This window comes from Syngnathus leptorhynchus, chromosome 1, assembly GCF_054491065.1.
Source record: "Syngnathus leptorhynchus isolate UIUO chromosome 1, UIUO_Slep, whole genome shotgun sequence".
Classification (NCBI taxonomy): Eukaryota; Metazoa; Chordata; class Actinopteri; order Syngnathiformes; family Syngnathidae; genus Syngnathus; species Syngnathus leptorhynchus.
In genome coordinates this window covers 20,005,126-20,032,112 of record NC_141195.1, presented here as the reverse complement: position 1 = coordinate 20,032,112, position 26,987 = coordinate 20,005,126, and the positions used below count along the sequence as shown (strand labels likewise).

At 42.5% G+C, this 26,987-nt stretch overlaps 3 protein-coding genes and 1 long non-coding RNA gene across 6 annotated transcripts; 2 read left to right on the top strand and 2 right to left on the bottom strand.

The window, feature by feature from the left end:
• The first annotated feature begins 1,459 nt into the window (after window positions 1-1,459).
• rp1l1a (rp1 like 1a) lies at window positions 1,460-10,692 on the top strand. 2 transcript variants are annotated; one of them, XM_085919646.1, is made up of 9 exons: window positions 1,460-1,693; window positions 1,978-2,370; window positions 2,959-3,223; window positions 3,320-6,372; window positions 6,448-7,248; window positions 7,341-8,216; window positions 8,521-8,931; window positions 9,058-9,354; window positions 10,369-10,692. In XM_085919646.1, exons 1-9 carry the CDS (start codon window positions 1,460-1,462, stop codon window positions 10,582-10,584), a joined length of 6,546 nt encoding a protein of 2,181 aa, XP_085775772.1. In that variant the 3' UTR covers window positions 10,585-10,692. The 2 variants fall into 2 exon arrangements, with proteins under 2 accessions (XP_085775772.1, XP_085775771.1); XM_085919645.1 differs by having other exon boundaries at window positions 3,320-7,248; window positions 8,521-9,354.
• A 2,026-nt stretch (window positions 10,693-12,718) lies between these two features.
• On the bottom strand, window positions 12,719-17,407 carry gckr (glucokinase (hexokinase 4) regulator). 2 transcript variants are annotated; one of them, XM_085921312.1, is made up of 19 exons: window positions 17,393-17,407; window positions 16,877-17,026; window positions 16,737-16,805; window positions 16,597-16,665; window positions 16,365-16,438; window positions 16,160-16,226; window positions 16,005-16,058; window positions 15,819-15,913; window positions 15,250-15,355; window positions 15,038-15,159; window positions 14,771-14,869; window positions 14,567-14,668; window positions 14,350-14,437; window positions 13,968-14,064; window positions 13,785-13,888; window positions 13,479-13,556; window positions 13,160-13,300; window positions 12,902-13,036; window positions 12,719-12,832 (listed from the first exon to the last, which is right to left on the bottom strand). In XM_085921312.1, exons 1-19 carry the CDS (start codon window positions 17,405-17,407, stop codon window positions 12,719-12,721), a joined length of 1,779 nt encoding a protein of 592 aa, XP_085777438.1. The 2 variants fall into 2 exon arrangements, with proteins under 2 accessions (XP_085777438.1, XP_085777439.1); XM_085921313.1 differs by having other exon boundaries at window positions 14,350-14,426; window positions 14,571-14,668.
• A 1,706-nt stretch (window positions 17,408-19,113) lies between these two features.
• LOC147062563 (XK-related protein 6-like) lies at window positions 19,114-26,332 on the top strand. The gene is made up of 4 exons (XM_085922275.1): window positions 19,114-20,123; window positions 23,527-23,723; window positions 24,019-24,436; window positions 24,938-26,332. Exons 1-4 carry the CDS (start codon window positions 19,552-19,554, stop codon window positions 25,440-25,442), a joined length of 1,692 nt encoding a protein of 563 aa, XP_085778401.1. The 5' UTR covers window positions 19,114-19,551; the 3' UTR covers window positions 25,443-26,332.
• On the bottom strand, window positions 21,376-24,421 carry LOC147062564 (uncharacterized). Its single transcript, XR_015067426.1, has 3 exons — window positions 23,546-24,421; window positions 22,101-22,279; window positions 21,376-21,838 (listed from the first exon to the last, which is right to left on the bottom strand). It is a non-coding gene; the product is annotated as an uncharacterized LOC147062564 (long non-coding RNA).
• Window positions 26,333-26,987: the final 655 nt, after the last annotated feature.

Sequence of the window (26,987 nt, the reverse complement as noted above, 5' to 3'; positions counted from 1 at the left end):
GAGTCCCAATTTATTATTATTATTATTATTATTATTATTATTATTATTATTATTGAGATCTTTGTGCAAATGTTACCTATACTGGAAATTGAAATGAACCTTATATTAATCTGGTAAAATAGTGTTGAAAAAAAAATAAACTATTGATGTATTGTAGTTATGGGCGTTGTAGATAGTATAATTTTTGAACATGTATATACCTTTTTTTAAATAAATGTTTCTTATTTTTTAAGTTAGGTAAGTTTACTATAAATAATTGTGGCTATTTTTGTTTTGTCGTAGTGTTCAGGCAAATGCTATAAAAACAAGAAAAATCCTTCTTCAGATGGTTACAGAGTGTTTCTTCAATCTTCTTTTTCACCTGCGTCATATGAGGCAATTTCTATTAACAAGGAAGATGGAAAGTTCCAAATGTGGCATGTTTGCATCACTTAATACATTGTGAACTACTGGAGAACTAAAACTAGTTTGTGAACCGTAAATTGGTATTTCCTTTTAAAAAGAGAGCCCAGTGTTGTTTTAGGTGTAAGGTTGTTAGGAGAGATTAAGATGCTGAGCGTCACGTTGAGGTTGTCTTGGGCCAGGAAAAGTGGTTTGCCCTCTTACTGCCCCTGAGGAATTATTAGATTAGTTAAATATACAGAGGTGTCAAAATCTGTATAATTCTGATTTGATTGTATTTGCGTCTCAAAATCTCTATTTTGCCCCTTATTAAAATACATCGTAATCTCAAAACTGAAAATATTAATTGAATGAACAGCTTTTCTGGGCTCGTTGCACAGGTTAACGTTGCCATAATGCGCGTAGCTCACCTACCCACACGACGTAGGCAGTTATAATACTAGTACTAGTACTAGTACTTTGTTTTCACAATAAAGTCCTGAATTTTGAATTTTGAGGTCTGCACAATAAATATTCTTTAATTAAATGACAGTAGATCTAATTTTGAATCTGTTGAATTTAGCAGTGCTCATAGACAAGACAATACAGTTTGCTATTGTACTGTATACAATGTAAATTTGAGAAACAAACGATTTTATAATGTTGTATTTGTATTGTTTAATAAAACTTTTGCTTCAGGTCACTGGGATTCATTTGGAAAATATGTGCCACAAAATTAAAAAGTTGCACTTCCAATGAAGTCACTGATTGGCAAAATGCAAAAACGAATATATATATATAAATATATATATATATATATCGAGCCTTGGCAAGATGTTTTAATCATTATTAAAAATAGTGTCGTTGAGCATTGGTTATACGGTCAAATGGCACATGTAACACCTCTTATATGACTTGTTAGTGGATATTCTGACCTGAATCCTCCTTGGTCAAACAACCAGATTAATTGCATGGTGATATGAAAAGGACGAAATGTGACTAAAAAATATCTTAAAATGTATCACTACATTCATTATTGCCCTGTTTTACAACCATCAGGTGTGTGTGAAAGTGCAGCATGACGACTGTCCAAGAAGGGAAGTGGGGCCTTCCACATACATCTAAACATGGCTCAACACCCAGGCCCCGACCACCTTCCGACCCGCGCCCCGCCCACGTAAAGACAGCCACACCAGCCAAGAGGATAACCTTCTACAAAAGTGGGGACAGCCAGTTTGGCGGTGTCAGGATGGCCATCCACAAGCGCAGCTTCAAATGCTTTGATGCCCTGCTAGATGACCTTTCACAAAAGGTTAGTAGGACAGGTGTTGGGTATCAAAACAGGAACAGCAGGATTAAGTTATGTATAACGTTACATTTTTCTTTTTTACTTTTATCTACTTCACCATGGAGTGAGTACTGTCTGTTGAATCCATTTCAGCATTTGCTTGAGACAAACCACAAATAAGAATGCAAACTTCCACACTGTTCCAGAAAGGTTTCATAGACATGTTTTTTTTAGTCCTGCTAACAAGCAGTAAGCAATGATAACTTCTAGATCCAACATTTATACAAAACTATTTTATGTCTGTATAGGTGCCACTTCCTTTTGGTGTGCGGACTCTGACCACGCCCCGCGGCACCCGCATCATCAAACATCTGGAGGAACTCCAGGATGGGGGCTGTTACCTCTGCTCTGACCGGCGCCAGCCTAAACAAATCAACATGGAGCATGCCAACAAACGCCAAAGCATTTGGCACCATCAGAGCCGCATATCCACTCAACCAGAAACCTCGTCCACATCCTTACCTGGCAATCTACCTCACAGGCATCAACGGATCCTGCTGGTTAAAAATACTGAGCCAGGGATGCGGAGGAGTGTGGTACTGAGCAGGCGGTCAATCAGAAGTATGAGGGCCTTTCTTGAGGAAGTGTCTGAAGTGATGCAATTCCATGTCCGAAAAATTTACACCGCTGAGGGACGCAGGGTGAGGATTTTTTTTTTTTTAATTCCATACATTAATGACTCCTTAATTCGATCAAGTGTCAAACTCGTTTTTGTCACAGGCCATATCGTTGCGATAGCTTAACTCTTAGGGCTATTATAACTGTGAAAGATGATGGTTAACCGGTTTCGAAATCAAAAGCCAGTAAATTTTTTATTCAACTAGTTTTCAATATAATTTAAAAGGGGGGAGGGGTCAGTCACGAAAATTCTGGCATTATGTCATCCCAGTGTTGTTAAAAGTGAAGACAATTTGGAAGAAACATGAAGGCACCACACATGATTTGTCTTCACAGGCCACGTAAACCTTGACTTTGACACCTGAGAATTAGATCCATAGACCTCATTTTATTTTTTTATCATCCAGCTTCATGCATCATAAACTTGTGATGAAATAATGATAAATAGCATTAACAAAGGCAAAGTAATACAGAATCTGCACATGAATGTATTTTGTTTAAGAGTGCACAATGACAAACTGACAATGTGCAGTTAACCTCTTTGGCAGTGGCATTACTTGTTGAACTTTTGACTTGAGTTACATTTTGAAACATTGTAAATGGGTCCCTAGGTTGACAACGTTCAAAGTCTGATGACATGCACTGGAGTTTTGGTGTGTGTCGGCAGAGAGGCCCTCAGTCCCTTGCTACTAAAGATTCTGCGAAAGAGCTCAGAGGAAAAACTGCCAGGTTTGAGCAGCAAGTCCCCTGGTCTTGGTCCCAGGACTCCTGGAAGTGGAGCTCGATCCCCAGGTATTCAAGAAGCAAGATCAACCCCTCATGGAGCTCAGTCCGGAGCCAGTGAATGCAGTGAGGGACAGGAAAGCAGGAAAAGTGGTAGGCTATCGGTTATTGACATATACATGATGTGCAGACACGTGAATTTACAACACAGGGCTAATTATTGTTTGATTTTTCAATCTCTGCTTTCAGTTAACTTTGGTCTGGAAACAAAAAAGAGCATCATCCACCGTCGGTCGGATTCATCTACCCGCTCCACTCGATTGTCTTTGTCCTCAGAGAAGTCCTTTGGCAACGCTATAAGAGCACACGCACAACAGAGACCGTCTATTATGAACGATGACATTGAAAAGCGTGTCCTAGTCAACAAGGATGGCAGTCTCTCAGTGGAGATGAGAGTTCGTTTTCGCCTCCGGAATGATGAGACCTTGCAGTGGTCCACGCAGATTGGAAAATCACCCTCTCTGACAAGTGACTGCTGCCCTCCAAGCCACGACCACACCCCTTGTTTGCAAAATTACCAATCCGAAAGCTGCTCGGATTGCGCAACTATTGACCCAGATGATATGGACTATTCCAATCAATCTCTCCATCATGCATTGGATGTGAGTCAGTGCCACTGCTGTTACCAGATGCAAGAAGAGAAGTACAACCTCTGGGACCACCCAATACATAATCATAAGCAGCCACCTGTCCCACCCCAATATATGTCGAGCCAGACTCACACTACAGTAAGACACACACATTCCTCTGGCTCTTCCTCATCTTGTAACTCGATGAGAGTAGTGCGTTGCCGGGCAAAATTCTCCAACTGTGGAAGAGTTTCGGATTCAGAGCATAGTCAACTTGTCCAAGAAGAAACATGTGTGGTGGAACAGGTAGAGCGGAGATTAGACATGGCGCAGAATGAAGACACTAACGTAGACATGTGCACGATGAGCAGGTGCTCCAGTCGCAGTGAAGTGATCACCCAGAATGACAATGCAAGATCTCCTAGCGAGAGGTCAGTCGTGGATGAGCCAATGGAGGAAGAGGTGGATCACCCACTGTCTAGAGTCAGCAGCTCCTCACATGTATTGCGATCATTAAAAGAAGACCAAGATGTTGATGATGACCTGCCACCTAGTGCTTCACAGTGTTCTCAAAGAAGTGGACCATCCCCGAATGCTCACCTGAACAACAGTCAGCCAATTTGCCACTCGACGAAGCTCAACAAGCCAGAGGACCAGGACAATAAAGAGTGTGAAACAACATCTGCTGTCACCTCTTGTCTATGTGGATCTGAGATGAAAGATCAACCTATCAGATTCAGCTCAAATGTTCGTAGAGCTTCTTGTAGGTCCACTGAAGTTGTAAACCAAACAAATGAGAGCGAAGAGATACAAAGTATTGTTAAAGCTTCATCCGGCACCTCCGGCCCATCCAGGTTGTCAAGTGTCTGTCGTAATTGTGGAGGCTACAAATGGGTAGTCACCTCCAATAGCAGTAGTAGAGCCTCACAGAGATCATGTGACCCTCCACAAGCCCCTTTAAACCCAACTTCACCTCTCGAAAACCAAGAGAATGCAAATTACTTGATGAACGATGATGCTTTGTCTACACTATCCAACAAAACAAATCTCACAGGACATGGATCTGACATCCCTGATGTCCTGAAAAGTGACACAGCCAGTGCCATTTCTAGAATGTCTACTCCTGAGCTAACAGAAAAAAAGCAAGAAAGAGCCACCTCAGCTATAATCCACAAGTCCAACACACCACAGAAATCCGTTTCTACTGATACAACAACAGAACATAATTTGAGAAGCTCCAGTGCCATGTCAGGTCAGTCTCACAAGTCCAACTTGAGTGGCACATTTGAAAGTCCCAATGTCACATCAACAGGGGGAGCAGAGGGAGGAACCTTGTTCAAAAGAGAAGCAAAATCTTGTATTTCAACTAAGACTCTCTCAAGTGTCTCTCCATCTGACAATGCAGACTTGGAAAACAGTAGAACTCATAGTTGTATTTCTGTAAATTCTGTTTCTATTAAGTCTGGCACTGAACAGAGACCCAGTAGTGTCATCTCAACGAAATCATCAATGTCCAATATATCAGGAAAATCCAAAATATCTTACCGCAAGTCCACAAATAGTCAATGTCCAAGTGAAACAGAAAACACAGACATTTGCCTTGAAAATCCAGATATTGAAGGCAACAAACAAGATTGTAATACAGCTGAAGAAAGGACAAACAGTACTTTGTCTACAAAATCAACAAACTCTTGTCGTACAACCCGTGCCCCAAACTGCCCTGCAGAATTAAAGGAGGTTTCTACTATTGAGGTGAATGGAAATAAGGTAGATGAAGATAAAGAGCGCGGAGCCAGCGCCATGTCTATGAAGTCAAAATCTTCCCGGGGCTCATCTGCCTCTCAAAAGTTAGTTTCTATCAAGAATTTAAAACCAGCATCTCAAAGACCAAATGCAGTCACCATTAAAACACCACAAGGAGTTGATATGGTAAGTGAGGCAACAGAGATGTCACAAAAAATAGTTGAAGGTGAAGATGTGGAAGAAAGAAATACACCAAGTAAAACTTCTGAACAATCTTATGGTCAAATGTTGTCACCAAAAAGAACAGGCTCATTGCAGAAAGTTAGAGCTTCATCACCCAGCGGTTCTAATGAGGTAAGAGCCCAGAGTATGTGCTCAGTTCACTCAGCAACATCTGCTAAATCTGAAGATTTCAAATGCCAGTGTGTTGTAGTGTCGGCATTTGAAGAGGGAGAGAAAAGGGGGGTGGGCGAGGAAAATGAAGCAGAGAAAGAGGGAAAAACAATGGAACAAAATGAAGTGGAGGACTCACGAAGCCCTGAGCAACTAAGTCAAAACTCAACTGGGTCAGTGTCTCTTGCATTGCCAGATGACCAGGAAATGTGTGACACGGACAGCTGCAAGTCCTGCATTTCACATGTAGAGAATCACAACAAGGACAGAATGAGAACAGCAGCTTTAAATGCCCAGTCAAGATTATCTCATAACTCCAGAGTCAACGAGAGTCCCGGAGCAGTCGACATCCCGACTATTGAAGCACCTGAATTTGATGGGGATGTTGACAAACACCATGAGGACTGTATTTGTGCTACCCCAGCATCAAGCTGCAAAAGCATCAATAACAACAGGATTTCATCTTCACTGTCATCAGTTCGTGCCCATGTTAAAAGTTCTAAGCTTGCTCAACAGCCTGATGGAGGTGAGACAGCTGTTGATCCTGACAACAGTGGCTCCAAAATGTTAGCAAGTGGAGCTGATGAAAAACAGAACAGCCTCATCAACAAGGCGGTTAGTGCAAACGCCAGTGGACTATGTTCCCTGTCGTGTGACCTGGCAGGTGATGCAAAAGTGAATGGCTTGGAGCAGAGTAAAGGAGAAGGTACTGCCAACCCATCTGAGAGTGGCAGTGTCCGATCTGTCAAAACATCCATTTCTACAAAGAAAGAGATGTCAGTCAAGTCCTCAAAGCAGGGCAACTCTAGACCTTGTAGTAAGGAGACCCGTGTTGAAAGAACCATGTCTGCTGCTGACCTTGTCCAGGACACTCAGGCCACACATCAACACTGTCAGCAGTCAAGTAGGCCAAACAAAACCAGTGGCAAACAGCATTTAGAGAAAGACATCAGGCATGAGATGAAAAGCCGCCAAAAGGATCAGGGTGAGGGGACAGTAGTGACCCCTGAGTGTCTACCCAATGCTTCCCCCAGTGAAGTGGTCAATGATTGGTTGCGCAGCATTCCTTCTAACAGCGACATGATTGCGCTTGATGAGCTCATTGACGATCGGCACGGCAAGGAAGCGATGTTTAAAGCTGAAGCAGAAGTAATAGAATCAGAGGAACATCTTGCTGAAGATAAGTTAGACAAAGTGGAGGAAGTTGAGGGTTACCAGAAAGAAGAAAACTGTGCTACAATAAATGAAAAAAATATAGATCTGGCTCCCGGTTGTGATGCATTAGAAGATCCTCCCCAACCCAACTCTCCATGGATTAGTGGAACGGCATTGCCCAAAGATTGGCGCTCTTCAGCTGCAGTCATGAAGGTTCTTCTCGGCTCCTCTCTGGGACGATGTAGAAGCTTGCCTGAGGTACAGTAAGATAAATAATACTAATTATTTTGTCTGGAATGTGTTTTGTGTAACAAGAAAACTATAGAAATAATATCAAATCTGCTCCACAGGTGTCTCCAGTTTATGGGCGTAGACTAAGCACATCAGCCAAAGGCCTCCTGGACTGTTTGGCTCAGCTTCAGTTAATTGAGCCTGTCAGAGGTCAAAGCTGCAACAAACATGAGGAGAGACACCGGCAGTACGATGACATTATAGCCATTCTCCAATCCCTTTGGCTCACCGAACCTAGGAACATTGAGATCAAGGACGCCGGCATTGAACAAGGGACCCCACCAAGGTCCTCATCAGGGGTAGGCATGAGCAGTGGCTCTGGTGGCTCAGGGAAGGACCAAGACAATCAAGTAGGGGATGAAACACTCCCCAAAGAATCTTCACGTGAGGATGAGGTCGTGGAGAAAGCTGCAGAGCAGACAACAGAACCACACAAAGTAGAAGTTAAGGCTGAGGTATTTTCTAAAGAACAACCTTGGCATAGTGATAATCCAAGTCAAGTCCCTCCAATTCCGCAAAGTCCAAAAGATACAAACCCTTCATTATCTGACCAAAGCTCCGCTGACTCCAACTCCAGTTCAGCAACACCACCAACAATTTTGCAAGCACCATTGTCAACTAAACCATCCCAAGATCCCGATCCAGTGTGGGTCTTGCACCTTCTGAAGAAGCTGGAGAAAGAATTTATGAACCACTACATTGATGCCATGGCGGACTTTAAAGTCCGTTGGGACCTTGACGACAGTCTCATCTTGGACACAATGATTTCAGAGTTGAGGGATGAAGTGAGACAACGAATCCAGAACAGCATTAAGCGGGAAATGAGTAAGATCCAGAGTCGATGTGGCCGAAGCGGAAAGTCACCTCAGCCTCCAAAGGGGGCTAATCTATCTAGAGAGTCGACCATGACAGAGAAGCGCCGACGGATGCTGAAGGTAAATCCAACAAAATTCATGTTTCCGTTTATGCAAATGGTAAAACACTGTATGAGACAGATTTCCAGATTACAATGTGGCCAAAATACAAAAAATAGATATTTGCTCTCCTACCTCTTGGTGAGACCACATAACTGTTTCATACAGCTTTAGCATTAGCGTTAGATAATGCAATAGATTGTCATGCTTAGGTGGTGTGTATTCTTACAGATAATGTGATTTGTATAAAAAACTGCTCAACACATTAGATTTGGCAGGATTCTGTTGCAGAAAGGTGGACATTATTGTGTGATTTAATTGTCAGGTCATGAAGAACCAGTCAGTCAAAACCGCCGACTCCTCCAGCGATGGTGAGATGACAGCCAACTTCAGCGACCAACGAAGTGACGACGAATACTGCCCCTGTGACGCATGTGTACGCAAAAAAATGGAAGCACGCCCTCTGAAAATGAACCCGGCGGCAGCTGAAGCACCGGTGATGATGGAGTTTGATCTCCTTAAGATTCTTCAACTCAGGAAGACCACAGCACCAGTCCCTGCATCTGTGTCACAACCTACAAATAGGCGTGATGACAGCGTGGCCTTAGTAGAAGGAGAAATAAGGAGTTTAGAAGTTGTACAAGAGGAAGAGGAAGAATCAAGCGAGGAATTCAAAACTCAGGAGACGCTTCCTGAGGAAGATGAGGAGGATACAGATGAAGAGGAGAAATATGAAGCTGAGGACTCACAGATCAATGGTGAAAAAGAGTGCTGCCAGTGCATGAGGGAAGAAACACCAGAGAGTGACACAAATAATAATGACACAGAAGGTGAAAGGGAGGATACTGAAGATGGGGCCAAGACAGGCGAAGAGGCAGTTGGAGCAGAATATGATGAAGAGAAGGCCAAGAGCGACAAGGCAGATGGAGGAGAGACCACTGAAAGAAGTGAAGATGGGTGTGGTGAAGAACAGGAAGAGTGCAAGGTCACAGAAGACTCTCCAAATCAGGATCATGAAGACTCAACAATTTTGGAGGACAAGGGAAACGACAGTGCTTCTGCAGGAGCAGATGATGATGTGGAGGAGGGGAGCAAGGATCATATGGGAGAGTCTCAAGAAGAAAGCGAGTTGTTGCAGCAAGAAAGAGCTTCATCCAAGGTCAGGACATTATAATTTAACAGGTTAAATACACCGTTTGCACTTTAAATGTCTTCTCAGCATAGTACATAGAGTGCAGACAAAATCATTTAATCAACGTGAATTGGGTAACTGCTTTGTGAATATGGTGCATTTTTATAGCAAGATGTATTATTAAGTGAGAAATTGGGAATAAATGGTTAAAGAAATAGAATATTGGTCGAACACACGGAATCAACACCGTTATTATTCATTGTGTCATTCAGTGCACAGGTGTACAAGTGTACCTACGTTTTGGTTTATTTCGATGGACATCATCAATTTTTTTCAATTAAAAACTATTCACAGCCACAAGGGCTGTTGAGTAAAGAAAACGACTCCTCTTTGTGAGCATGACGAAGGGGTTCAAGTCTGCCTCCAAGACGAATGTGACCTAGTGCAGTCTAAATGCTAATTCTAAGCCATCGGGGGAAGCTAATCTGGCTATCCAATTAGACAGACTGAACAGATCTGTTTTGTTTTTGCAACAACTTGCCTCCACTTTAAGAGGTAAGACTTGCAACTTCTTTTCTTGCCACCACTTTGCATAATTACTGACAACCACAGGTGGTCCAATACTCTACTCGAGTAAACGTATTTTTTAGAAGTAATACAGGTCTCAGCAATTATGATGATCTTGAACAGTTAGGTGTATAAAACGTGCCAAAAAAAATCCTTTGTAAAGAGGACAAGTATTTTTTTACATCAATGTTTTGGTCTGATGAAGAGGAGAGAAGTGGCACAGTTTGTACAAGGCATTATATAAGTCTACTTACCTACCTCTTACCTTAATTAACTTAGCTCAGCACGCTTGTGGGAGTTCTTTGGTCAAACACGGTTTACACTGTTTAAAATAACAGTTACCTCTGTTATAACAAAAGTTGAGGTTATGTCTTACACGTAACGACTTCATTTTTTATGAATCAACTTTTAGAGCGATGGAGCAATATTGGTGTCGAACTTGTCGGTTCACCACTTTTTTTTTTTAACTGACAGGGTCATAGTTCTACCGGTGATATCGATGCGACCGGGGACGAGGAGGCCGATGCTGAAGACTCTGACGCTAAAGGTCCACGTGACACCGACGCAGATGAGTCAGAAGAGCAGAAGGAGACAGGGTGGGTGGACGGAGGCGCAACAGCAGATGGTGCTCTGCTGCATCAGTTCACCAAGACCTCAGTGGAGTCCCAGCTGGGTTCCTTGGAAGACTGAGATCCCCGTCTGAAAAAAAGAACATGACACGACACTTTACGTATAGAGTCTGCGACTCTTGTATTTTTTCTCTTATTCACAGACTGATTAGAAAGAGTGGAAGCACCAGAACACTTGATGCACTTTATCTCGCTACTGTTGGAATTTGGACAGTGACATAAAACTTGAAACTACAATCTAGTCTACAGTCTTTAAATATACTAATTATTTGTATATTTGGAAGTTGTATCTCTAAGGAATGCAGAATTACTGTTGAGTAAGAATTTTTTTTTTTTGTCCAAGTTTTGCATTTAATCATTTGTAATCATGCTGACCTTGCAGACCTCCAGATAATGTTCTTGATAATGCACTTATTATGGTTAGTATGTATTTATGCTTCTAGCATATATTCTGTTATATTTATCTATATCACTGACACGATTGCTTTTGAAATCTGAACACTTACCTAACTAGCATCTTAAATTTAAAAATATGACGCACTCAAGATTATAAACTTAATCCCATCATTTTAAACGGATCGGAAGACATTCATCGCCGAATAGTTATTTACTCGATGCTGTGTGTCTAAAACAGTTAGAAGCCTTAATAATCATTTCTCACTTTGAGGACAGGTTCATATATTATCGGTAATTTTTTTTTCCTGTATTATGCTAGACTAATATAAGCATAAAAAGTGTATTGAATGTTTTTCACTGTGATTATCATTTCAGTGCTTTAGAGTCTAAGTGGCATGATTCTTCCTTCTAGGTGAACTAATGGAATCAATGAATTGTCAGATATTCACATGCTATGTATTCAGTTGGGGTGTGCGTGAGCAACGATGTGGATCAGCAGCGTGACGTGTGTTACTGAGTACTGATGCCTTACCGTCACCATGGTTATTCAGTATGAGTGTGAATCCATAGAAACAAGGACTCGGGCCATGCTCAAGTGGATGAGCTGAAGAGTGGGCTGCTTGTATACTCATTGTTTTGCCTGAAGTACCTAAAGTGATGAATGTATGATGTTGATACAAAATAAAAAAGGAAAATATATAGTTTAAGTCCAGGTTTGATTTTGTTCATGGGTTGTCAGTCAGTGAAGGCAAAAATATCAAAAAGCTCATTTTTCATGAGCTCAATTAAAACACACATACACAAAGGTCTCTCAAATGTTGTTCCCGAATTTGTCTAAATCCGACAGTGTTTACTGTTGCTTTGCCAAGACGGATCGATCCAGCTCTCGGGTGCGGGATTTCAAGATGCCGGTTGCACAATTCTTGGACAGATGTGTCGAATCCAAAATATGCAGCTTCAGCAAAGCCACACATTTCTCAAATTTGACACACTGGCTCCACGAATGTCCACCATGGCTGTTGCTCATGAATCCGATGTTCATTTCTGTTCCACAAACAGTTTCCAATGGTGTTTCAGAACATTTGTGGCAAGTGGTGTTCTCGACAGATAAATCACAGTTTTCACAGAGCAGGGCGGATGGCAGACAGCGCGTATGGCACTGTGTGGTTGAGCAATTTGCTGATGTCAACATTTTGGCTCGAGTAGCCTATGGTGGTGGTAACGTTAGGGTATGTATGGGCAGACAAACTCATTTCGCCTGAATGTCTGCTGTGCTCATCTGTGGGAGTCTTTGTGTAAAACAAAATTGTAGACATTTAATATTTGTGCTTTGTTCCAGGAACAGAAAGAACCAGAAGGAAATTATTCATCTCCAAATGCGGATTTTGTCTGCCCATAATGCTTTGATAGTGTCTTTCCATCCCCCCCCAAAAATTTTTTTAATGCAATATAATTTTTATTTGTTAGTTCATTCTTTTATTGCGTAACACTCTTCAAGTAGACAAATTCCTCTCTGCAAACCAGTATGCTGGTACTACAAAAAAAAGATCCATAAACTGCATGGAATGTGAGCCAACTAAAAAACAAATTAAACTTCTTCCAGCCTTTATTGTCTGACTCGTCTACGAATGAATGTGGCAATTTATGCTGCATTGAAAATATGTGGATAAAAATTGAAGATAATGTGAAGTTCATGGGATTGGAAACATTTATAAACAAGGTGCATCTTCATTAGTACTCAACTAATTGAACAGAAAAATGTCTGGTGTAATTTGTTGCTGAAGATTATATCTTGGGCATTACTGCACATAGGCCTCCACGGCTTTCCGTATGATTGGCTGCAAATCCAGAAAAGACCTCGCATCCTCCACAGAGCAACCACTCAGCAGTGAGACCAAGGTCAAAGGCACTACCTGCTCACAAAAAAAAAAAATGGAGGAAACTCAGCACACAACACTTGTTGTTTTCTGTCATTCAGTTACCTTTGTCCTTTCTTTCCCGGTGGCAAAATGTGTGGCCACAGGACAGGAGGTAATGTCCTCAGTCAGGTGGTCCACCTGGTAGATAGCCTTCAGGAGAGCCTCCTCGCACTTGGCCGCAGGATGACCGGACAATTTCTAGCACAAGAAGAATTTGGGTCATCAGTCTTTTATAACCACATTTGCAGATGCGCTCGTGGGTGCAGCTGCGAGGATATTAATTAACCATGTTAATGCTTGATTACCAAGGTAATCTGATACCTGGATTAAATGTGTGGCACGACGGTAAAGTTTGCTGTTGGTAACTTGCACGTCGATCATGTGGTTGTGAAAGACCTTGCCCTTTAGGATGTGCGCGCCTGTGCTCACAGCGTTCAGCACCAACTTGGTGGACAGCTCCCACTGCACAACAGAAGCAAGTGAGTGAGTGAGTGAGTGAGTGAGTGAGTGAGTGAGTGAGTGAGTGAGTGTGTGAGTGAGTGAGTGAGTGAGTGAGTGAGTGAGTGAGTGAGTGAGTGAGTGAATGGATGAATGAATGAATGAATGAATGAATGAATGAATGAATGAATGAATGATGTACCATGTGCTGTAGACTTCCAGAAGACGGTAATTGCCAAGAAAATGTTAAGGTGGATTTACACAATATATTTATTTCTTCCTGTAAAGAAAAAGGTGGATATTAAGGGAATGTATTCAGGACAGATACAAGCATTATGGATTTCATTAAAAGCGAGGGGAGTATATAGACAGACAGGCAAGCACTTTTGAGGTGGTTGGTTGACAAGTATATTAGCAAGGAAATGTTAGATGCAAGAAAAGGATTACACAAGGTACAGTATGTCCTGTATGTGTCAGTAATTCAAATTTAGTTAGGGAGATAACCAACTTGAACATCAGCGTAATCTCCATCAGTCTGGTGATAAATAGTATGGAGGTTAGACGTCTTTTCCCTCACTCGGTGGGCTACATTCATCACTTCATTGATATTGTCTGAGAAAAGAAGACATCGGGATGTTTGAAGAGGATGTTTGACGACAGACCGCGGTCAAGCACTAGCCTTGTCTCTCACCTGTGTGTGCGTAGATGAGAATGACAGTGTCCTGGTCATCAAGAGTGGGTAGGACGTGAAGCAAAAAATCCTCATGCGCAATGCAAAACTGGGGACCCTGTGGGGACAAGTTACAGAAATGTGCTTTTATCGCCATCAATGCAGTGTGTCATGATAATAAGAGCTTATTTCATTTAACTTCACAGGATTTCACATGTTTTAGGTCTTTGTGAACTCACAATGGGCATGATGAAATCTTAAATCTCTCCAAAGACGTGATTTTACTGCCATACAACATTATGGGGTATTGGATTGTTTTCTTCGTTATTTAGACACTTTTTTTTTCATCATTAATTTGTGAGAACCTTAAAGGGAACCTTGCAGCAGTTTCTTTCATAAATACCAGAAAAGAAATGGAACCCTCTTTGTTGTTGAGCGCTCTGTATCCTCCACTTATGAACGCCTGAATATCGCCAAAGGCTGTGTCACACAAACACAACACAACACACACACACACACACACACACACACACACACACACACACACAACAATGAGTAGGAGGCCTCTGTTTTCCAAAATTCAATTCATTGCAACACATTTGTGACTGCAGCAATATTGCTCACCTGCTCCAAATGTTGGCTCACATTCACTAGCATCAATGAGGCCCAGCACAGCCAAGCTGCCCCAGCCCAGGTAACACACACGTTTCTTAGAGACTAAACTGTAACGTGCACAAATCATTCAATGTAGCCCCCATATTTTTTTTATTGCTTGGACATTTTATTCTCTTGTGCTGTTGGGAGAATAATTACGTTTGACTGACCTCTTTCCAGCTGCAGCCACCAAACCAGCAATGGCTGTGTTATGAGCATATGTGACCTCTACTGTTTTCTCATAGGCTTTCAGGTGCTGCAAGATAGCCCTTACGGAAAGAAGAAACAGAGGAGCAGCCAGCGCGTCACAGAAACGTGTTCGATTTCATAGTTTTAATATTTACTACAAGTAATACATATTTGATCTTCACTCTATGCAAGTGATTAACATTGATGAGCCTTACTGAGGCAAGATGAAAATTAACCCGTCAATGCACCTCTTGTGACCTTGTTGTTCAGTGGAAAAAGCGGCAGCATGAGCAGCACACAGGATGACCTCCAGGAGCATCTTTGTTGCACTGCCTCCTTTCATTCTGGAAGAACCACTAATGGCCTCTGGCTGAACTCAAACATACGCAAAGCACAGGGGTTTGTCGTTTTGTCAAGAGAATATGGTGTGCAGAGAGTGGTACCAGTGACAAGTTCTCACCCCAACTGATGGGTTGATGAGAAAGGCCCTTCGACTTTTGGCAAGCACCTGCATTCTTTGGACCACACTGAGGAAAGTGAAGGTGCAGTTTGGTGTTGGTTCATTCCTGCACAGAGATTATTTCACAATTATGCATTAAAACGTCCTTGGATTAAACTGTACATGGCCAGACAATCAGAAAAGCTGACATGCCTACATAAGGGAAACACAGAGCTGCACCATGCATATGAGACTTTCCCTCACACATGGAGCTAAATGAGTAAACCATCCGTCCGTCCGTCAATCCATCCATCAATCCATTATTTGAATCACCTTTACCCTGATGAGGGTGGCGGGTGTGCTGGAGTCTAACCCAAATGACAAATGCAGTATGATGCAATGCACACTATACAACAACAAAAAGAAAAGTGTGAAATAGTAATTCGTAAAATTGTAGCATTACAATATTACATCTCTGAAAGTGTCCGAATTTAGCATTGTTGCTTTTTTCAGAATTTGTGATATAAGTCTCATCTTGAATGCCATTGTGCAGGTGCACATAAGGTTTTGACCAGCGAGCGTATACATACCGTGCCTGATGTGCCGGGTTAAAACCAACTAAAACAGGAGTGAAAACATCCGGGTGCCGCAAGCAGAACTCCAACTGACCTGCCACAAATGGAGCCTAAAAGTACATCAATTAAAGTTTTGAAAAAAATGGCGCAAAATCAAGATTCAGCGTTCTAATGGATGCCTTAATGAAGCATCTAACTCACAGAAAGTCCACATGAGATCCCGATGAACAAGACCCTCTTCTTCCCCTTGCACACCTAGGCAAATAAGTAAATAAATAAATAAATAAATAAATAAATGACTCGTTGCCGAAGCTGAAGACAGACACATTGCACACATTTTCCATCACACTCCTGACCTTCATAAGACAGCTCATGCCCAGGTGTGGGTCATCTTCTGGTGCCTCTTGGGAGGAGAGCAGTGCTCTTAAAACATGAAAGACCCGAGTGAGTGAGTGAGTGAGTGAGTGAGTGAGTGAGTGAGTGAGTGAGTGAGTGAGTGAGTGAGTGAGTGAGTGAGTGAGTGAGTGAGTGAGTGAGTGAGTGAGTGAGTGTAACAACTACCTGTCGCCTCCAGCAATGATGTATGCATAGACCTCACTGTGGTTCATCTCCTTCAGTGCTTTGTTGAACCCCGACTACACACAAGCACACAACGGTGATGTGATGTCATTGTTCTGTTGTGAAGTTGCAACAGAAAACTTCACTTTCCTCAGCAAACGCTGACTGGCTTAGTATGTATTTGTAACTGTATAATGTCAACATTTATACAAACGTTGAGTACTGAATGCTTTACCACAACGAGGAAAGCCAGGCGACCTGAAGTGCCGCAACCACTCAAGACAATAAGGCTGTCCTTTGGCTCCTATGAAACAAAGCATGCTCTAACAGGTCACAGACATAAATCATGGAACAGGAACACAAGTGGGGCGATACCTTGAGGATGAGCTCCACTATCCCAGCCACCTCCAACATGGATTTCACCACTTCGTCACACAAAAGTGTCTAAAATAACATTGAAATTCATTTCAACCTTTTAAAAAACTTGCAATACAATTTTTTGTGACTTGACAAACCTGGTAAGTGCTTGCTGTCTCTTTGCGAAACATCTCAGCGTCACAGTTTTGCAACATCCTCACTATGCAACTAGGTGAAGCTCGGTCAATGTCCTGCGTCAGGGGGTTCGATTTCTCCGAAACAGGGAGTGAGGGCTCGTAATCTAAAGACTGATGACAATGGTTACATCAAGTTATGTTAGTTTATGTGACTTTTAATATGTGCATCATTCTGCATGCAGAGAGAGGGAGACAGAGAGAGAGAGAAAGGTGGAAAGAGTTGGAGAAAGGGTGCACTAGAAAGAGAAAGCGAGGGAGTGATAGAGGGGGGAGACAGGGAGATGGAGAGAGAGAGAGAGAAAGAGAGAAAGAGAGAGGGAGAAAGAAAAAGAGAGAGAAAGAGAGAGCGAGCGAGCGAGCGAGAGAGATTGTTTTATCTCATTGGGGATGTATAGGAATACAGAATCCCATCAGTAACACAAAAAGGGAAAAAATAATAACGATTTCGGCATGACTGTGGAGAATCATTAATCCTACCTCCCATTCATGCATTGTAGAGAAAACACAGGAGTCAGCCAAACTCTGTCACTGAGGTTTACAATGGAGACAAGTCAGCGCCCAGATCTCTCTGCAGTGCCAAAGTCCACAAATAGACCTTTGAGATGAAAGTGGCAACGGGAAGTTTGAAAATCTCCATTCCAGATGACAAGAGTGTAATAATAATAATAATAATAATAATAATAACAATAATAATAATAATAATAATAATAATAATAATAATAATAATCATAATAATAATCATAATCATAATAATATACAGCGTCAAGGCCTACCTTGTTAATAACAAACCACCTCAACTAAATTGGTGAAGGGTCGCTCAACTAAGATCCAAGATGTAGCAACTACACACCTACAGTTGCCATGACAACAGTAGGGCTGTTTTCCAAAGCATGCCGAGGGGGGGGGGGGCTGAATGTCTTGTATTCAAGGGGAAAACTATTACTTAAGAGGTTGGATAAGAAGGAAAGAGTGGAAATGGAAGAACACTCCAACAAGATACTCGCCTTGAATGTATGTAATTACTTTGACCATGACCTTCATCAGGATTCATCTTCTAACAGTCATCCATCATGTTAACACATGGACAGAATCATTCCTATATCTGTCTCTTTTCTCTCGCACTCGTTTTGTTATCCACACACACACACACCACTGAAAAATGAGTGGAGAGGTTGATGAGAGTGAAATGCTCACGCTCCAAAGTCCACTCAATTTAAGCGACGTTTTTAGGCACTGAATCTTCCATTAGCATCACTGCCATATTGGATGTGTCAAAAGTGAAGCGATTGATGACAATGACTCATTTAATGGTTGCTTGGTGAGGGCAGCGGCGTGCAGTCAAGGGCCTTGTAGGTGATGAAATAGTAATTAACAGCAAAATAACAATTCTTAACGATTAGCACTTAAGTTTTCGTTTTAATCACCAGTCTTTCGGAATTTCTACGTTTATGTAATATGTTCACAAAGATCTTTAAACTCATTTAAAACAGTGGATACTGTGGTGGCGAGAAAACATCCTACAAAGCAATCTGGGAGGTGAATTTGCTCATGTGACACCAAACACAGAAATGTGTGTTTTGATTTATTTTGTCAAGAGTTTTGAGAGGCTTGATTTAAATTAATGTATTCTGATTCCTGTAAATAGATGTTTGCTTGAATGCTGAATACAGCTTAATGTAATAAATTATCATTCACTTATGGACTTGATATTTTTCCCAAATTGGTGACAGCGGATTGCAACTGTTTCCCTCTGGAAAGAAGGGGCAGTCGGAGGAGAGAATTTTAAACTGGTGAAGATTTATAAACAGTATGGAGACAATTTCAGGTACATTTATAAAAATATTAAATTTAGTGCTAATAGATAAATTGCCAGTAGGAGTAACAACTGAGGAGGTATCGATCTCAGGTGAAGGCGGCAGATGCCATTCCTTGCCTCCCTGTAAAACCGCCCATGATCGTGTGTCGTCTCTCATTTTGTAAGTTGTCAACTTCTCGTTGCTTTGTGAAATCAGCTTCATTTTTACAAGCACGTTTGCCACATTCAATATGGCAGAGACACTTACGGGACAACCAACCGTGAGAGTTAAACTGTGTTCGGTACACCGATGCAGGGGGGGGGGAGAGATGGAGCGTAGTAGCAGCGGTGCTGGGCAGTGGACAGCGTAGGAAGAGGTTGGAGAGGCGGACCGGGTGGGACACGCACGGTCTATGGCTGCACTTGCTTCCTCTTGTGCAACTTCGAAAAGCCATGCGCGTGTAGCCGAGCGACTGAGGCAGAGAGGGCAATGGCACTACTAGCGCGTCCATTCAAGCCGTCAGGCGTATTTATTATTAATTTTTATTAAGGGGGGAAAAAAAGGCGTGATGAATGACGTCACAGGCTCCTGTCTCCCAATATGACCAGATGATGCAGGGCTCGTGGACTAGGTCTCAGGTTCTGGTGAAGGGGTCTTCAATGGACCGGGAAAGGAAACTCTGATGGCTCTCCGGGCCCCGGGCTGGAAGGAGACACCGAGGGAAACGTACAGCAGCAGCAGGTATCTGGGAAGCGACGCGGCGTCCGCGCCCCGCGAAAAAGAATCACCACGGTGCGGCTGTCGTGCTATTCACCGGAGGGTACCAGCGGCAAGGGGAACATGGCCGCGCAGTCGGACGGTAAAGCAGGGGTGGGTTTTGCCCAGCTTTATGACGTCGATACCGACGAGCCGCTGGACTCGGCCGCGATCCACATCTGCCAGTGCTGCCGCACTTCGGCTTGCTACTGGGGGTGCCGCTCCGCTTGTCTCGGCTCGTTGCTCGGCGGGGGCCAACCCCCCGCCGGGGGCGTCGGTGTCCGGGAGACTCACTGCCCACCCCCGGAGCAGTTGTGGCTGGACTGCCTCTGGATCATACTGGCCCTCCTCGTCTTCTTCTGGGACGTTGGCACGGACCTGTGCCTCGCGGTGGACTACTACCAGAGGCGGGACTACCTGTGGTTTGGCCTCACGCTCTTCTTCGTGCTGGTGCCTTCTGTGCTGGTCCAGATTTTGAGTTTCCGCTGGTTTGTGCAGGACTATACTGGCGGAGGGCTCGGGGAGGTTGAGGGTTTGACAAAGCGGGGTGCGGTGGCTCTGGGGTGCCACTATCCCGGCAAGGACCGACTGCAGCTGGCCACCATCTGGCTGTGGCAGGCCACCATACACATCCTCCAGTTGGGGCAAGTGTGGAGGTAAGTTAAGTGGGCTTGTCAATGGTTGGGGAGAAATTGCAACTGATATCAACACAGCATCCCCCCCAAAAAATCGAATCTATCTATCTATCTATCTATCTATCTATCTATCTATCTATCTATCTATCTATCTATCTATCTATCTATCTATCTATCTATCTATCTATCTATCTATCTATCTATCTAGCACGCACGCGCGCACAAACGCACGCACAAACGCACGCGCGCACAAACGCACGCACAAACGCAAGCACGCACAAACGCCCCCCCCACACACACACACACACACTGGTGTATATATACTTATATCAACACACCACGCTACTACCGCCCCCCCCCCCCCCTGACACACCCCTTCAAACACGACTTCTCTCACGTGACATTTTAATTCATTGACCAAGCTTGTGACGCAAATTAATATTTTTTTCTACTGCATGCAGATTAATTGAAATGCCCAAATCCCTTCCAGCACCTAAAAATGCAATTTTGTAAAGTGTGATTTTATAAAGATATTGTTGAAAACGTTGCTCACCAACCACTGGTCAGCAGCCCTGCACAAGCGGGCTAATAGCTAGTGGGTCGCTAATTACTCTGGTCAGCAAATTTACTGAACTGCTTCTTCTCATGAGAGTTGCGGGCGTGCTGGAACCTATCCTAATTGACAAGCCGGGGACATCCTGAACTGGTTGCCAGCCTATCCTAGGTCACACAGACGAACAACCATTTGCACTCGCACGCACACCTTGAGGCAGTTTGGAGTACTCAGTCGACCTACCACGCATGTTTTTGGAATGTGGAAATATTTTTTTTATCTGAAAAGCAAGTTCAGTAAACTTTTTAAAATAATTTTGTTTGCATTAATTCCAAATCTTTGCTCATTATTTCCCCTGGCGCATTACATTTAAAAAAAAAATCATAATCAACTAATGACAACAATATGTCATATTTATAAATTAAGGGTTAGGCTTAGTAACAAGTGTTTTTTTTTTCCTGAAACATCATATGTATAAATAACCACGCATGTTGCACAAATTTTTATCGGCCAAACTGTAAAATAAAAATGAAAATATTTCTAATACCTAATGTGATTTATTATTTATGTGATTGTGATGATGTGATTTAGTTTTATATATATATATATATATATATATATATATATATATATATATATATATATATATATATATATATATATATATATATATATATTTATGTCTGTAATGTACACCATAGACATTTTTTTATTGTGAATATATGTCAGCAGCCCCAAAATGTGTCTGTACATTGGGACAAATTGAAAGTCAACAACATGATCATTATGTTACGCTATTTGCTATATTCAGTTCACTACTAAACTATCAGTCAAGAATTCACCCCTTGTTTTTAAATTGCTAGCTACATTACTACCGTAAATGGCGCTCGCCTTGTCACTAAACTAAACTCAAATAGCACATAATAAACACCACCCACTATTTCTAACAACACTCGGCATTAAACTGCAAACTGTTGTTTCTCACTTCACTCGTAACTCAAATGATATCCACAACTAGTCAAAAAATCAATAACGTGACAAATTCTCATAAATTGGGGCACTCTAAAGGGCAAGTATGGTGTAGAGTAGATAAAGCTGAGCAGAGGAAGAGCTTGCTTCACAACGACAGCTCGAGCAAGCCTCTCTGCAGGCTCCCTCACGCTTCAGTTAGTAGACATTCATTCTGTGGGAAAAGAGAATAATCAGTGCCTACAAATCACCTAAGAAAACTGTACGGTAGTTTAGAAATTCATTAAATAATCAATTAAATCATATTTGTTTGAACCACAAAAGCCAAGTTTATTTCAAACCATCATAAAATAATTCAATCATAAGCATCTGCCTGTTACATGGCACCAATGATCCAAATGATCAGCCACAAAGACAATTGTGCACTCTCTCATTTCCCCACCTTGCTGAACTCTCTTTTATGGTCTGGTACTTGCCTTTGGGCAGACAGCAGCTCGAGTAGTTGCGTGCCTGCGTGTGTTTGTTTCTTTATATCCTGCTGAGAAGGGCAACACAAATGAAGCTCTTCAGCTTTTGTCAGCTTCAAGGGTTAGATCGACCACCCGTCCATCCATGCGCGCACACCTTCTCAGTGCTGCAGAATGGACTCAGCTACCTGGTAAAAGTGGAGGAACATGTGGGAGAGGGGGCAGGGAAAAGGCTTCAGACTGATTGAGATGGATCGTTAAGAGATGGAGGGGGAGAGAGAGGAGGGAAGAAGGAAAGTGAGAAGAAGCATGAAGGGTCAAAGAGAATAGAGGAGAAAGGGAGGAGGGAGGAAGAAGCCAATGGAAGGAATAAGATGAGAGGAAGATGTGGGAAAAGGTTGCTCGCACACAATACCAGTAAAAGGGGGATGGGAGAAGAAAAGCGAAAGTGCTTGGGGGAGGGTTGATGTAGAAGACTCCACACTGTTTGCAATTATGGAATGCAAGCAGCTGTCAGGGTGACCCGCTTACTCCATCTTTGAACCAAAAAGGCTGCTGTGTTATGTTTACACCCAAGCCAAGCTGTTAAAAAAAAAAATCTAGATATTTCTCAGGTCAAGGTCACACCGCATTTTGAAACAAAAGGTCAAGCCCTAAACCAAGCTGCTTCCAGGGCACGGGTGTATATGAGCTCCTCTATGGATGCTGTATTATTCATGCTATGTGGCTGTAACTGGTAGTTTTTGCAAAGTAGAGGACTCTAAGACATGATATAAAAGCAATGCACTAATGCACATGGAAAATATCATGAAAGCACACACACACTGGTGACTAAGAGCTGAGGGGCATTTTAATTGGAATCTGCATTCACCCACTTAAGCTGTCACTGTATTTTAACAACCAAGAAAGGAGCATATTTTACTTGTCTGTCTATTTATTCATTGGGTGTTAATGACAAAAAGAAGCATCAAAATATTAGTTGCACATGTCCACAATAATTCACACCATTTACTGTTGAAATCATCTTTTTTTTAAATCTTTTTCACATTGAGTGAAATTGTATCATTATAAACCAATGTCCATTAAAAAAAGGTGCAAGATCATTTAAATTTCCAATTCTTTTTTTGTACTAAATTACATGACCTAATGCTATTTAAGATGCTATGTTACTCATACACGCAACGCAGTCTATTGAGATCCATTGAAAGAGCCAAATTACTAGTGTGGGATCATCAATTCTGGCTTCAGAAAGACAATAGCACACTAAATGATCGCCACCAAAAATTAATCACCCAGAAAGGTTTGTCAAAGCTGGCTATTATTATCTTTCTCAAGTCTTTTTTTTTTTATAGTGCCATCATGATTGCATGTGTATCTAAACCATCTGGCATTTTTATTAAAAATTAAATGTATTCATTACCTATGACTGCCGCAGGTACATCAGGACACTTTACCTCGGCCTCATGTCACGTCGGCAGAAGGAGCATCAACGCCGCTGGTACTGGGCCATGATGTTCGAGTATGCTGACGTCAACATGCTTCGGCTGCTGGAGACTTTCCTGGAATCGGCGCCTCAGCTGGTCCTGCAGCTGTGTATCATGATCCAAGAGAACCGCGCTGAGACGCTCCAGTGTAAGTGAATGAGAAGACATGTATACATGGTTCACAAAAAGAGCACTCCAAACAAAAGATACACAAATGCTAATACAATATCTTGACGCTAATGATAATATCAAAAGATTAAAACATTTTGAGAAATGTCCAATAATTATCTGCGTGTTAAGTCTTTCAGTCTTTTGGTTCCATTTGACAAGTCCAACTAGCTCAACCTTAATTTGTGCCTACTCACCCAAAGTTCCTCCAAACTTTGTTCTAAATGGATTTAACTCAAAGGAAATGAAGCATGAGTCTTGTCCCTCTCCCGCAGGCATCTCCTCCCTCGCCTCCCTCCTGTCTCTCGCCTGGGTCTTGGCCTCCTACCACAAATTGTTGCGGGACTCGCGTGATGACCAGCGCAGCATGAGCTACCGTGGAGCTCTGCTGCACCTCTTCTGGCGCCTCTTTACCATCTCGTCGCGTGTCCTCTCACTTGCCCTCTTTGCCTCGCTCTTTCATATCTACTTTGGGATCTTTGTGGTGGTTCACTGGTCCGCCATGGCCTTCTGGGTGGTGCACGGCGGCACCGATTTCTGCATGTCCAAGTGGGAAGAGGTGCTTTTCAACATGGTGGTGGGCATCGTCTACATCTTCTGCTGGTTTAACGTGAAGGGAGGCCAGACGCGCCACAGAATGATTACCTACTACACGGTAGTGTTGGCGGAGAACACCATCCTCACTGGCCTGTGGTGAGTAAAAAAAAAAAAAAAAAACTCAAAACACATGCTCCGTGGAATCATAATGAAACTTAAATGTGGAACGTGTCGTTTTGTTTCCATGTAACATTTTTTATTTATGATTTTTTAGGATCCTCGATTAGCACAAGACAAGCCACTTTGGTTTAGTTTTACATAACTGAGCTGTAATTTTCTATGTGAAATCAGGATCGCTATCAAATGCCTATCCCGTATCGATTTCATTTGACAATAGAGTTCCTGACTTCGGTCATGGTGTATTCCATACAGAGAAAAGATGTGGCTTTTTTTTGGACAAGTGGTCTAAGAAATGCATGAATGGAAACTCCAAGTGAACAGTTTAAGTAAAGGTTAGCTGCTGTTCCACTTAAGTCCTGTTGATGACACTAATGAGTCAAGTTCATATATATATTGCCCTTAATCAGACAAGACTCTCAAACTGCCTTACAAAATAGTACACCAAAGACGATACTAACGCGACTGCAACACATGCAGGTACGCCTACAGGGACCCCGTGCTGACCGACTCGTACGCCATCCAGGCATTGTGCAGCGTCTACCTGACATTTGCTGGTGGTGTCCTGGTTATGCTGTTGTACTACGGCTTCCTGCACCCTGCCACTGGTCACCTCCAGCCAAGTCCCGCCTCCTCCTGCTGCGCCGAGCTGCTTTGGGGTCTTCCCCTTCCCCCTTCTGTGCCACCTACCGCCCCACCTACCCCGGCGCACATGACCAAGTCCCAGACAGAAGAGGATGTGGCTGAGACCTGTCTTCCCGTCTTCCAGGTGCGGTCAGTGCCCCCCACTTCCAAGCCCGAGGGCCCACTTATAAAGATCGACATGCCCAGGAAGCGTTACCCGGCGTGGGACGCCCACTACGTTGACAGGCGCCTGCGAAGGACTATAAACATCTTGCAGTACATCACACCGGCCGCAGTGGGCATCCGATACCGGGATGGACCCCTGCTGTATGAACTTCTACAGTATGAGTCTTCACTTTGACGCGCACACACACACACGCACTGTGAAGACACATATTTCTGTTCATGAGTAGACACATTCAGAGAAGAATAAGAAACACACACAGGTCACACTTGGAATAAGCACAGAGACACGAAAGCAATCGGACACATTTTAATGCACACACTTACTTAAAACACACACACACATTCCTTGCGAGTACCTTCAACCTGCGAGTCCTTTGGCTATGACTCAACAAGTTGCCTCAGTGGGAGTCCATAAAAAAAAAAAACCTCCCTTCTCGCATATTTCATCCGACATCGATTTGCTTCTTGCTGTTTACATGTTGTCACACACAGTCACAGGTACCATGACAAAGATGAGACTTGAAATGATCCCGTTCTATAAATTGATGAAGAACTGGATTGTTGGAGGGATTGAGGTCCTCTGTACAAGCAACCAGAAAGTAGCTACTGTAGTTTTGGAAAGAGTTGTATCAAAAAATAATCATGGCTTTCTGAATGTTTGAAACGTTCCATTGGCTAGAGTAGACTGTAATTTAATTCATTTCTTAATTTCCTGCTTAATGAATGTGTATCTTAAAAAACAAACTGGAGAGGGAGAAAGGTTGTTCTTTATACTCCCTGTTAAGATTAGAGGAATCATCTTAAAACAATGGACCCTATTTTCGTACCCAGCGCAAGTCTAGCACAAAGTACCACCTCAGTATGACCATGGATGGAGTTAACTTTCTTTTTGGTAGATGAGCACAAGTAAAAAGGACCGTTTGCGCCGTTATGAGAGGGTTAGGAATCGAAGCGGCTCCTCTGATTCCTTTTTCATCCATGAGATTGGTACGCACAAAGACAATTCAAAAAGAACTTTAAGATGATCATTTGTTCAATGAATTAATTTCTCCATTGATTCAGAAAGATTGTCTCACTCTGTTGTCATAGACGTATATGACTGAAAAATGATGACGTCCACCCAACACACGCTCGGAATCTCTGCCTGCGCCTTGATCGAATCCATTAAAATTGTCTTATACCACTTGCGCCACAACTTAGACCTGCTTTTAACTGGTCTACATTCTAATGCTCTTTCTTTTACTGCCAAATTCCCAATAACAGTAAAATAGACTTGCCCTGGCACAAAAATGAAGATATGCCTGTTTTCATGCCGAGCGCACATATGCCTATCGACATATTTAGGGCACGATATCAGAAATAAAATGTAATATGTAACCAACATGGATATTGACTAATACGCTAGAAAACAACCAAAAAGACAAAGAATTTTACATGAGCAAACGCAAGCATATTTTTCTTAATTTGAGTCATTTTGTTATGTTGACTCACTCATCCAAAGCCACCTACAACTAAGCTGTGATTTGTTTATTTTACTCAAGCTGTTGCATAGCCGGGAGTCTCAACATGTATACAGAGTATTAATCATCTCGAGCTCATGTTTTCAGTACAAACGAGCACAAACAGAGAAATCTTGGATTGGAAGTGGGACTGGTTGGGGAGTGCTTATGGCATCAAACAGGGTCAACCTTTGCATTCATTACAATTGTTGCAGTATGAA

What these genes read in the sequence shown, in the direction of transcription:
- rp1l1a (XM_085919645.1), top strand. Translation starts at nt 1,460, where the DNA reads ATGACGACTGTCCAAGAAGGGAAGTGGGGCCTTCCACATACATCTAAA. An exon ending in ACAGGAAAGCAGGAAAAGTG is followed by an intron (nt 3,224 to 3,319) that starts GTAGGCTATCGG and finishes CTCTGCTTTCAG; the next exon opens with TTAACTTTGGTCTGGAAACA. An exon ending in AAGAAAGAGCTTCATCCAAG is followed by an intron (nt 9,355 to 10,368) that starts GTCAGGACATTA and finishes TTTAACTGACAG; the next exon opens with GGTCATAGTTCTACCGGTGA.
- gckr (XM_085921312.1), bottom strand. An exon ending in ATCATTGCTGGAGGCGACAG is followed by an intron (nt 16,227 to 16,364) that starts GTAGTTGTTACA and finishes TCATGTTTTAAG; the next exon opens with AGCACTGCTCTCCTCCCAAG. An exon ending in GTGCCACACATTTAATCCAG is followed by an intron (nt 13,037 to 13,159) that starts GTATCAGATTAC and finishes TTCTTGTGCTAG; the next exon opens with AAATTGTCCGGTCATCCTGC.
- LOC147062563 (XM_085922275.1), top strand. Translation starts at nt 19,552, where the DNA reads ATGGCCGCGCAGTCGGACGGTAAAGCAGGGGTGGGTTTTGCCCAGCTT. An exon ending in CAGTTGGGGCAAGTGTGGAG is followed by an intron (nt 20,124 to 23,526) that starts GTAAGTTAAGTG and finishes TGACTGCCGCAG; the next exon opens with GTACATCAGGACACTTTACC. An exon ending in CCGCGCTGAGACGCTCCAGT is followed by an intron (nt 23,724 to 24,018) that starts GTAAGTGAATGA and finishes CCTCTCCCGCAG; the next exon opens with GCATCTCCTCCCTCGCCTCC.